This window comes from Sorex fumeus, unplaced genomic scaffold (assembly GCF_029834395.1).
Source record: "Sorex fumeus unplaced genomic scaffold, SorFum_2.1 ptg000078l, whole genome shotgun sequence".
Taxonomy (NCBI): Eukaryota; Metazoa; Chordata; class Mammalia; order Eulipotyphla; family Soricidae; genus Sorex; species Sorex fumeus.
This window is the reverse complement of record NW_026606135.1, coordinates 8,766,033-8,778,688: the sequence shown is the minus strand read 5'-3', so window position 1 is coordinate 8,778,688 and position 12,656 is coordinate 8,766,033. Positions and strand designations below refer to the sequence as shown.

At 44.3% G+C, this 12,656-nt stretch overlaps 1 protein-coding gene across 1 annotated transcript in view; it reads right to left on the bottom strand.

The window, feature by feature from the left end:
• HECTD2 (HECT domain E3 ubiquitin protein ligase 2) overlaps window positions 1-11,881 on the bottom strand; it is a 77,501-nt gene extending 65,620 nt beyond the window's left edge. Inside the window, exon 1 of the mRNA XM_056130470.1 lies at window positions 11,717-11,881. Coding sequence (XP_055986445.1) covers window positions 11,717-11,842 — 126 coding nt within the window. The 5' untranslated portion in view covers window positions 11,843-11,881. The remainder of the gene's footprint in view (window positions 1-11,716) is intronic.
• Window positions 11,882-12,656: the final 775 nt, after the last annotated feature.

The following is a 12,656-nucleotide window of genomic DNA, read 5'->3' as shown; positions in this document are numbered from 1 at the left end:
GATAGCATACTACAAATGCAGATACAGACAGGCTTTACAGAGAGTGTGTCAGTTTGTCAGCCCTGTATACAAAGTTGTCATGGTGGGTTCAGTCACCAGAAAACATCTGGAAAAATATGCTCAGTGTCATGTATGAGAAAAATATTTACACATATACTTAAGAAAGTATAAATAATTGGGCATTCTATAATTAACATATAGCTATTTGGAAAATTTAGCTTATGTAAAAGAGATGTTATCAATAATGCAATATCCAAAAAGCATTAATGGTTATAATAAGAGGGAAACACAACATACTATGTAATAATTCTCTTACTTTCTGCTCTTAGAACACCTTGATATTCTAAAAACCAGCATTATGTATATGTACTAAATCCTTCCATAAAAACAAACTTTATTTGCAATTCAATATAACAGGTCATGGTCCTCCCTGTTGTTCATCGATTTGCTCAAGTGGGCCCAGTAACGTCTCCATCAAGAGACTTGTTGTTACTGTGTTTGGCATATCAAGTATGTCAGGGGTAGCTTGCCAGGCTCTGCGGTGCAGGCGAGATACTCTCGGTAGCTTGCCGGGCTCTCCGAGAGAGGCGGAGGAATCGAACTTGGGTAGGCCATGTTGGCCGCTTGTAAGGCAAATGCCCTACCACTGTGCTATCGCTCCAGCCCAAAAACTGGCATTATGTATATGTACTAAATCCTTCCATAAAAACGAACTTTATTTGCAATTCAATATAACATTTGATGGGCTGGAGTGATAGCACAGCAGTAGGGCATTTGCCTTACAAGCGGCCAACACAGCCAACCCGAGTTCGATTCCTCCGCCCCTCCAGGAGAGCCCGGCAAGCTACCGAGAGTATCTCGCCTGCACGGCAGAGCCTGGCAAGCTCCCCATGACATATTCGATATGCCAGACACAGTAACAACAAAGTCTCCAGTGGAGACATTACTGGGCCTGCTCGAGCAAATCGATGAACAATGGGAGGACCGTGATAACATTTGATGGAAAAATTTTCCCATGCCAAAACAATTAATGAGAATAATGTTACTGTTTACAATTTGCAAAACTTTTAAAAGGAATCTAATTTCATATGACAATTGGATTCTGCATTCAATTTGTTTCAATATCACATGTGATGTAGACTCTGGAAAACAATACTCAAGAGAAAAAGCTTGAACTATAAGTAACATACTATAGCATCATTATAAAAGTTCTAATCTCAGAACCTCAAAAGGGATATAGATGACTACACTCTGAAGACTGATATGATAGGGCTAAATATCAATTAGAACTAAGAATGAATAAAATAAAATGAATAAAAATAAAATCTTGGTAAAAGAAGATCATATAAATTTGCACTAATACAGCTGTTAACCACCTGTGAATATTGCAGAGGAGGTAAAATATATGAGATCCAAATTGAGAAATAAAGTATAAATAAAACACTTCTAAACTAGGGACATGAAAAAGAGGTAAAGTATCTTACTAAGTGTCTATATTGATTATATGTTGAAAATACACTAAAATTAACTATATGTCCATTTTTATTATTTACGGAGGTGGCTGGTGCAATAGCACAGCGGTAGGGCGTTTGCCTTGCACGCAGCCAACATGGCCGACCCGAGTTCGATTCCTCCGCCCCTCTCGGAGAGCCCGGCAAGCTGCCGAGAGTATCTCGCCCGCACGGCAGAGCCTGGCAAGCTCCCCGTGACGTATTCGATATGCCAGACACAGTAACAACAAAGTCTCCAATGGAGACGTTACTGGGCCCGCTCGAGCAAATCGATGAACAACGGGAGGACAGTGAGAGAGGGGCAGGACTCCCAAACAATGCTGAGAAGATCCAAAGGCCCACTGCAGCAGTTCCAAGCTAACAGAACCAGTGGTATAATGTGAGGGCCTGAAGATGTGATGCTGCTTGAGCCCCATGGCACCAGGGATTACCTTGGTCACCCCAGCAGTGTTTGGAGCCTCCAGGGCTACACTCAATAATGTTTGGGTACTGTGTGATGCTTGTGGCTAGAACTGAGTTGGCTGCATGCCATATTGCACCCTAGCTTCTGCACTAATCTCTCAAGCCCCTATTTTTATTCTTTTTATATTTAACTCGCTTATAAAATTAAGATTTCTTCACTGTACTAGACTTATCTGTTTGTTCTTTGAAGAATAGTCATAAGATTTAATAAAGGAAACATAAATATGAAATATCTGTTAGGAAACTTTTAATCACCTATGAATTCATATTAAATATTTCAACTGTACAAACCTGATTGAAAAGATGAAAATTTTAATTACCTATGTGATTCATATTATATTTCAGCTGGATGAGAATACGCTTTTCTAAAGTAAATCCAATCCAACATAGAATCCTTAAAAAAAACAACAGAATTATTACTCTGACTCATAAATGCCTTCTATCATATTGGAAGAAGAAATCTGTTGGAAAGGCAACAAACAAAGCTTATAAGATTTTGCTCGAGCGGGCCCAGTAACGTCTCCATCGTGAGACTTGTTGTTACTGTGTTCGGCATATCAAATACATCACGAGGAGCTTGCCAGGCTTTGCCATGCGGGCGGGACACTCTTGGTAGCTTGCCCGGTTCTCCGAGAGGGGCAGAGGAATCAAACGAGGGTCGGCCTGTTTGGTCGCATGCAAAGCAAACACCCTACTCGCTGTGCTATCGCTCCACAGCTTATAAAATATCTCAAGGAATAAAAATGAGTTTCTTTTGTAGTTTCTGATAAGTGTAAAGGAACAATGCAAGTCAGTATATACGTTTGTCCATACCCCACTTACTTTCAAACCCAAAGATGAATTTTTGTTTGGTTTTGGGTCACACGCAGAGGTGCTCAAGACTTACTGCAGATTCTGTGCTCAAGGATCTCTCATGGCAGGCTTGGGGGACCAAATAAGGTTTTAGGAATATGACCTTGGTTGGTCATAGGTAAGGTAATACCCGCTGCACTACTGCTCAGGCCCCTAAGTGATGAATATTTTGACAAGAGAATAAATATCCCTGATATCAATAATATCAAGCATGTATTCTTCAGTTTCAAGGAGTCCAGGGGCTACCTGTGATGCATGGAAAACTAATTTTACAAAAGAGGGTATAAGTGATTTTCTGAGATACCAAGTAAAGGTAACTGTGCGAAAAGATTGCTGACTGAATTGTACATTTACATGCTGAATTAAAATGAAAAACACCTAAGATACTCTGATTTTTCCAGTTTTTAAAATAAACTGACCTGAACTACCAGTTAGGGCCATATCAGATGAGAAATCTCACTTACACTTAGTTTCTAGGGAGTCTATTTTAGGCACTGTTACTATGTAAAAATATTTTTCCTTCTTTGTATCTTTTTCTTTTTTAAAAAGAGTTCCCTATTAGAATAGTGAATTAGAAAATCAGAAGTGCTAAACATTTCTCTACATTCTTCTTTTAAGTTGTGATAAGACAGCTACTTCAAGATGAGAACTTTCCTCCTAATAACAACAACTCTTATGGAGTTAATTATTTTAAGTAATATAAACTACATCTTTCAAAGCAAACTAGGGAATACGGATGTGGATTCTGAAACCAAAGTTTGACACTAAAACAGTCACAATGCCACTGATCTTATAAACAAAAATTAAAAATCAACACTACTTACTATTTTTCTAATTAGTTCTGAAGTTCAGAAAACAGTGCAGCCTCACAGAAAAGCAAGGTCACAGAGATAATTTTAATCATTTATTCTATAACATTAGAAAATAATTAGATTTAAAAAATTACTCTTCATAAAATTCTACATAGCTAGCCATCAGTTCATCTAGTTAAATGTGCGATTTGACACAGTCACAATCTTTGGCCATTTTGGTTTTTTTCATTTCATCATCCTGTTATTCGTCGATTGCCTCGAGCAGGCCCCAGTAACGTCTCCTTCATCCCAGCCCTGAGATTATATTCAAGGCTCTTTAGGAGAATGAGACCCATCATTGTTACTGGTATTTGGCATATTGGGTACGACACGGGGAGTTTGCCAGACTCTGCCCTGTGGGCAGGCTACATTCCATAGCCTGCAAGTTTGTCCAAAGTAGTGATGTGACGCAGTCACAATCTTTGGCCATTTTGTTTAAAATAAATAAATAAATCTGGGGCTGTGGAGAAAGTTCAATGGTCAGGAGTCCTCAGTTTGATCCCCAGCACCATATGTAATTAAAAATATCAATGATATTATATATTATAATGTATAATATAAAATATTTTGTGTATTATTATAATAGATTATTAATATCAAGCACTAAAGTGAGAGTAGCTCCTGAACACTGTCAGGTGTGGACCCAAAACCGACCAATCAAACAGACAACCCAAAACAAAATAACTGATTCAAAACCAACTTAGTTTGAAATACAGCACTCTTTAATGACTGGATTCAAGCTTCAAACTGACTACTCAACTTAGCTGAACTAGTCAAAGTTCAATAATTTCTATTTTCAAAAAGCAAGTTCATGTAACACACTCATTTCCCACAAAATATTTTTGACTACTTACTGAAATTGCACCAAATTACAAAAGTCAAGTTAGGAATAGCTATTTATTCATATAAATCTTAGCAGTCTAATGTAATACAAGAGGGGATCCTCCACTCTTAGAGTAAATTACACCAAGAAAAAAATACGGAAACCAAAGCTTCCCAGAGTTTTCTCAGATCCACCCACCTTCTCACTCATCTTCTGCTGATCTTTCTCTATTCTCTCATCCTTAACTCTAACTAAAAATAATCAAGTTAATTCCCAAACATTATGCTAAAATAAGCTGCTATTCTGGCAACATCAGCCATATCCCCCTTTCAAAGCTATTTCCTCTTCACAAAGAAACTCATCTGAACCCAGCAAAACACCAGCCCTGAAGATCTCAGAAGGAAGTGATATCCCTTAATTCAGAGAGGAAGAGTTGAGAGTGGGGAAGAGAGATGGCTGGTAAAGGCAATGCACAATAGGTTCTGAAGCACAGAAACAGGAGGCTGTAAAGCAATGCAGCAAAGCCACGGACATGAACTTGAAGGGAGGGCGGACTTCAGTATTTACCTATAGATGCTGGTCTGCAACATCTCCCTTTGGGTAATATTATCTAACACTAAGTGCTGACTGCTTCAAGGTTCTTTTCTAAATGCTTTAGGTGTACTAATTGAGTGTTTTAAGCTACTCTACAAGATAGGTTCTAAGACTATTGTTCCCATTTTATGAAAGGAAGTTATAAACAGCAGAGCAATTTCACTCTTGACACTCTTTTGGAGTTTCACAACTTACAAAGACCACTTTCATAATGACAGTTTTCCTGCAAGTGTGTTCTAACATCTTGAATTAATCACAAATGGGAGTGAAATCAGAAACTACATAAAGGTTTTGCAGTTTTAAAAAAATGGACAGACTTTACATCCCACTCAAAATTAGATATCCTAGGTAAATAATTAAGAGTAACAGTCTTCTATTACTATCTATTACTGGAACGATAGCACATCGGATAGGGCATTTGCCTTGCAAGCGGCCAACATGGCCGACCCGAGTTCGATTCCTCCGCCCCTCTCGGAGAGCCTGGCAAGCTACTGAGAGTATCTCGCCTGCATGGCAAAGCCTGACAAGCTCCCCATGACATATTTGATATGCCAAACACAGTAACAACAAGTTTCACAATGGAGACGTTACTGGGCCTGCTCAAGAAAATCGATGAACAATAGGACTATACAGTGCTATAATAGTCTTCCAATTCTATGTGCTAATACTCTTAAACTATTTTCAATAGGATAGCTTTATTTTACATAGAATTTAGTGATGCATTCTTATCACAATCAAAACAATCTGATATCCACAAACACACCTTTCTCTCCCATAATAGTATTCGCTTTAGTGACAAGTAGTTCTATCTCTTCAACAATGTTGTTTCTGGACCACTTTTCTAAAATGGAAACAGTGCTAGAGGTGCAGGTTATTTGGAGCACATGGCCTCTGATCACAGATACAGATTATATAAAATAAGGAAAAAACAAAAGTCTCGAGTCAGAAAAATCTCCAGATTAAACCAAACTTCTTAGAGATTTCCCCAATTGGCAAAGTATATATAACACCTGACTCTCGGGGTTTCTCTTTCGTAAAATGGGACCAGTACCTTTGCAATCACAGTGGTGATGATACAAGTGTTTGGGGATATAATTAACTGAATAAATGAAATATGGAAAATGTTTAATACAGAGTTGGTAGTAGAATTTCTGTTATTTATGCTGGTCATAAGTATTCCATATATATGTATCACTTGTCACTGTCACTGTCCTCCCGTTGTTCATCGATTTGCTCGAGCGGGCCCAGTAACGTCTCCATTGTGAGACTTGTTGTTACTGTGTTTGGCATATCGAATACGTCACGGGGAGCTTGCCAGGCTTTGCCGTGAGGGCGAAATACTCTCAGTAGTTTGCTGGGCTCGCCAAAAGGGGTGGAAGACTCGAACTCGGGTCAGCCATGTTGGCTGCATGCAAGGTAAACGCCCTAGCCGCTGTGCTATCTCTCCAGCCCATATATATGTCACTGTCACTGTCTTCCCGTTGTTCATCGATTTGCTCAAGCGGGCCCAGTAACGTCTCCATTGGAGACTTTGTTGTTACTGTGTCTGGCATATCGAATACGTCACGGGAAGCTTGCCAGGCTCTGCCGTGCGGGCGAGATACTCTCGGTTGCTTGCCAGGCTCTCTGAGAGGGCGGAGGAATCGAACTCGGGTCGGCCATGTTGGCTGCGTGCAAGGCAAACGCCCTGCCGCTGTGCTATCGCTCCAGCCCATATATATGTGTCACTTATCACTTAAGCTATTGGAGCTGGAATTACCGCAGCTGCTGGCACCAGACATACAGAGATATGTGTATATGATATTTTAAAATATGTGTTTTATTAAATTGCTCAAATGTCTGTGCCACTATCTGTCAGTCCTTTCTATCTCACCTCTTCTCTTGAAAGTAAAGGATAAGGACTGGAGATATGACTCAGCAGTAGTGTTTGCACCTTGCATGTGTGAAGCTCTGGGTTCAATTCTTGGCATTGAATAAATTATAAAATTTAAAACCATAAAGGACATAAAGGGAAAATGCACCAGAGATGAACAGGATTTATGTATGTTCACACATTCATGGTGTTTTCTAGATGCTGTTGCTTGAACTGCCTTTTGACATAAATATTTTTTGCTCCAATAACTTGTCTGGAAATTTGAAGATCCATTTCCTTCATTAATCTTCCTTCTGTTTCTTAGAAGCCACTAAGTGGATTCTTGTATCCCTTACACATCACGCCTTGGCCACTCCACCCTGGTATCTGTGCCCATCATCATAGGTGCAGACCACAAACCTCCTCCCTTCACCTTCTCTCTCTAACTCTAATCCACCTACTTCTAGTTAAAAAATTCAAGTGACTTCCCACTAATCACAGAAAAAAAATGTCCACACTTTCTACCTAGTGTTCTAGCTCCAGCCCCCATGCAATCTTACCTCCCACCAGCTCCCAGCAAGCTTCCATTGGGCTTGCTTTATTATTCCCCAATTCTTTTCTTAAGCCTTGTTCCTGCTGTTTTCCCCACTGGATTACTTTTCCCCCCTTACTTTTCCTTGCCCAAATCCTATATTCCTTCTATGGCTAGCCAGCCTTAATACTTCTATATTCCAGATATTTCTGCACACATGAATTCCCTTCTTCTGGTTTTCTATAGAGTAAATATTTCTGTGGTTCATTGTGGCATTACATATTGTTTTGCTTTGTTGTTTTCAAGTGTCTTGCCAGCCCTGCCTAACCCAAGGCAGGAACTTTTATTTTCAACCATATCTTTGTAGCATCTGATCAAAGATATGGTCAAAGATATTGAAGCTATTAACAATGGCTAGCAATAGCTTCAATAACTGATAGTACGTTTTGACCCAGCAGCTCCATCAAGCCCATTTTTACATACCTGATAAAATGTATTTAAAATTATTCCTTTTACTCACTTCCTAGAAAATCCTGTCCAGGCATATTACACTTTCCCTCAAGCTCTTCCTTTCATCTTCCACCAACTTGACAAGCTTCTTGACCTTCATGATTTACAATCTTTCCTTCCAAATCCAAAACTGCTATCTACTTCCCTTTGCCTCTTGACCTAGGAAATCTTGCTCTTTTTGAACCCACTTCCTTCTTTACTACCTATCCCTGTCCCTCTTCCTTTCACCTGATTCAAATGCTGAAGGACTCACTTAAACTCATCCTTACTTGTCAAGTACTTCTGCCCCTTCTTCAATCATGTTTTCCTCCACGATTCACCAATCTTTCTCTAACATCTGAATTACATCAGCAATTGTTCACTCTGTATTATCATCCTCAGTAAATTCTATAGTATTAGCACCTCCAACCCTTACACTATTTCAAATCCTTTCTTTTCCTCTACCTGGGACATGTGTTATAATCTCTCCACAGCAGCAAGGCAAAATCTGAAACGCTGTCCTCTGAGAACTCTATCTTGAGTCACTTGAGTATCTGAATTAGAAGCTCTTAAACTGCCACTACTCTCCATTCTCCTACCACCTCTGATTTCTTTCTGCCTTCTCTCACACATTTAATCCTTTGCAAATGTTTTCCGGTCCATTTCAAATGCTGTTCCATAAACAAAACAGACTTGGGATAATGAAGTTAAATATAGATTCTGTGAGCTTCTAATTCAGTTCAAAGACATCAATTTTCAGTTTTAGCAACATTCAGGAAATTAAAAAAAATACAAAAGGATGCCTGATCCTGCATTTAGACCAGAACACAACATATTTCAGTTTCCAGGTACTTCTGTATCAACGGATAGAAAAACAAGGTCTGGTAATCAGGACTTTAACATGCTTCCAAGGTATCTGTAGTTGGTTGGGTTCCAGACAATTCCATCAGGCTTACTTCACACGTAGATTTTAGGATGATTTTCCAGATGCTCTTTCCAGGATCCTCAATCTCACCCTTGCATCTTTCTTTAAATTTCCAGGGTATATCTCATCTCCTCAAGCTTAATGATGGTCTTCATCATCTGGCCAGCTTCTCATTTTAATGAAACATCATTCTAAGTATGTCCCATACTACAAAATGTGTGGATGCTACAGTACTTTTTAGTAAAAAGCTAGCACTATGAGGCTACATTAATTGAGTTGTAATCTCTACATAGAACAATGCACATGGGATAAAAAGAATTGCTAAAACTCTTCAAAGGGGGTAAACAAACGTTATTGATCACAATCACATTTCTAAACAAATCTAGACACTCTATAGAACATACAAAGAGGCTGAGGAACAACCAAACAGGCAACGTGCTATCTTCCCAAGTCCACTCTATCTTCCAAGTCATTCCCCACCTACCAGGAGCTCAGTAACCCCAACACCAGGCTTTCTTGCCTCTGAAGAATCAAGAACCTACCAGCTTGACTTAGTCTTTCATTGTTCAGAATTTCAGCTCTGAAAAATCTCCCTTTGACACACACATATTTGTCAATAAGTCAGTCTCTCTCTGCTCTTCAATCTCTTAAAACCTGAGGGGGGGGCAATCTTTTTTCCTTCTGTCTTAAGTGAAACACACAAATACACACACACACACACAATAGACTCCTGTCAATTTAAAGAAGAGCCACAAATTCTGAATGTCATTTTAAAATGCTATAAAAATAATGCTGCCAACCCTGAAAGACCCTGCAAAGCACTCAAAATTGCCTCTAGATCTGAAGTTTTTCTATGCATCCTCTTTTAATTTCACCTGTTGTTTCAAGATTTAACGCAAGATTAAAGAAAAAAAAACTTCCAGAATTCTAAGTTTGACCAATAGTATAAATTCATAATCCTTTATTCAAAACTCCAAAATCCTGTAGCTTCTTCAAATGAAAAGGTTTTTGGGATTCACTTGATCACAAAACATGTATCTGACCTTGAACTCTTTGAGCATCCGACCTGATTGGAACAGATATGAAGCTCCTTCTATGCACTGCATTTACCTCATTACATGTCACTGTAATTTCAAATATGCTTGATTGTGACGAATGGGTCAGAACCGCTCTGTGGCTACTGTAATATAACATAATATATCTATCAATTCTCTAAAATCTGGGGGAAAGACTTCTGAATCCCAATACCAGCCCCAAGGGTTTTACATATTACGACACATGCCCATGCCATGTCCATTTCTACAAGATTTCCCTCCCTCTGAATGTTTCAGTTAGACAGAGACAAATACGTTCTGGGGATGGTGCTCACTTAAAGACCTAAACCCACTCATGCAGCTGTTCCTGTAAGTATATGTATATCCTGTTTGAAACAACTGACTTAGAAATGAACCGCTGAAACACTACCCATTTGTGGGTTGGCACTACATACAGACCACCAACAACCTCTGAATGTCTCTGCTAGGTCTGCAAGCAATTGGGCAACAAATGCCTTCAACGCATGTCCCAGCCAAATGAAAAGGAGGGAGAAGGAGGCAGCAAGAGGACGTAGGTAACAACCGATTGTCATTTTGGTGACTGCTCTCATTTCCGCCCCCCACATTTCACGCACTCCACACTGCGGCACTCGTAATAGAAAAAGCCGATTTTCCAGTTATCGGTTCTTAAGACATTTTCCCCAAAACCTACCCGATCAAACGTTATTCCTAATACTCATATTTCAAAGTCGAGTGGGCTATTTTAGTAGGTTCTTAGTCATTTAAGAGGGAGGCTTTACGAAACGAATGCAAGTGGGAATAGAATACAATGGATCTCGCTCTCTAAACTTTTACTCTTCTGTCACGCACTGCGGCAGGTCAAGTCATGGTCCGTAAAACGGACGAAAGCAAAACTTTCCGGCAGGAGTCAGGATGTCAAGTCAAAACCGCAGAATCGGATTCGGTTACAAAGTGTCACTGTCATCATCACCGGCAGTAAAAAACGGGGAAAGGAGGTGTGTGTGTGTGGGGGGGGGAGATGTGCGTGTGTGGGGGGGGGGGCGGGTTGCTGTCCCATGACATCATCTGGCAGCATGCAGTTCGAAGCCTTGACAGCGCCCTCCGAGTCATCCCTTAGAAAACCCGGCTGCGAAAGAAAGAAACCATCGCATCGTGAAGCTTCCAGAACTCGAGTTGAAATAAAAGGTTAAAAAAGCCTCCCCACCTGACGTCACACGTCGGTACCAGAGGAAAAAGAGAAAACCCTCGCCGGGGCGTCGCCCTCCCACCACTCCAACCGCGCCGCAAAGGTCACCATCAAGCGACACGTCGCGGCCGAGAGAGTCCGCGGTCGGGTCCGCAGGGGGTAGGGAGGGACACGCGGAGGAGGAGGGTGGTCGTGGTGGGGGGGGGGGCGGGGGGATCTCTGCGCCCCCAAAGCTGCGGGCAGGCACCTCAGGGGGAAACCCACTCCCGCCGCCTCCCCACCCCTTATCCTCCTCCAACGGAGGGTTTTTCTTTAGAAAAAGTGGGGGGTCCGCCGCCCACCAGGAAATCAGGGAGCGTGCCCATCGGACGCGGCCACCTCGATATTTCCCGAAGACGAAAGGCATAAAAAAAAAAACCCAAAGTGTTTCCAGGCTGCCCACGGGGCACAAACTCTGCCATCTCCGCCCGACGCGGGGCGACACGCGGGCCCGGCCGGGGCTCCCGGCGAGGAGCGACGCGGCCCCCCCGCCCGTCCCTCGCCCGCCCCGGGCCCCGGCCGACGGCAGCCGTCGGGGCACCTACCGCAGTGGCGCCGGCGGCCGCGAGGGGCGGCAGCTTCTCGCGCTCGGCTTCCTTGGCTTTCCTCTCCTCGGGCGCGGCGGCGGCCGACGGCGCGGCGGGCGCGGACCCCCGACGCGCCTCGCTCATGTCGGGACGCGGGCGGCTGCAGCGAGAGGCGGCGGCGGCGGCGGCGGCGGCGGCCGGGCTGCTGCGGGCTCTGCCGCGAGAGGGCTCTGGGCCGCCGCGCCCCGCGCCGCGCCGCCGCTCTGCCCCCGCCGCGCCAGGCCCCGCCCCGCCCCGCCCCCGCGCGCCCGCAGCCCCGCCCCCGCCGCGCCAGGCCCCGCCCCTCCCCGCCCCCGCGCGCCAGAAGCCCCGCCCCCGCGCGTCCGAAGCCCCGCCCCCGCCGCGCCAGGCCCCGCCCCCGCGCGCCCGCAGCCCCGCCCCCACCGCCCCAGGCCCCGCCCCAGGCCGCCCCGCCCCCGTGCGCCCGCAGCCCCGAACCTGGCCTCCGCCCGCCGCCGGGGACCCGGGCCGGCCCCGGGTGCTGGCGCGGGTCGCCGTCTCCCTCCCCCCAAAGCCCGTCCCCGGGGTCCCGGACGCGGCTACCGCGGCAGCCGCTGGGCCGCCATGTTGTTAGCCGCCGGTCGCCCGCGGCGGCGGGGAAGGCGACGGCCGGCCGGGCGCTGGGGAGGGTCGGGGGTCGGGGGCAGCCGGGCGGGGCTGGCGAGGGGCACGGGGTGCTTAGACTGTGCCCCGGTGAGAAAGTGGTCGATCGGGCCCCCGCCAGGGTCGGCTGCTTCCGCGGGGTCGGGGGGGCGGCCCTTTCGTCCCCTGGCCTCGGGGACTGGTCTTGTCCCCCCATCCCCGCCCACGGGTCCCGAGGAGACCGCTCGCCTTTCCCCGACCCTTTCCTGCACGCCGTGGTCAACCCCTCCCCGCCCCTCCCCCCAACGCCTCGCGA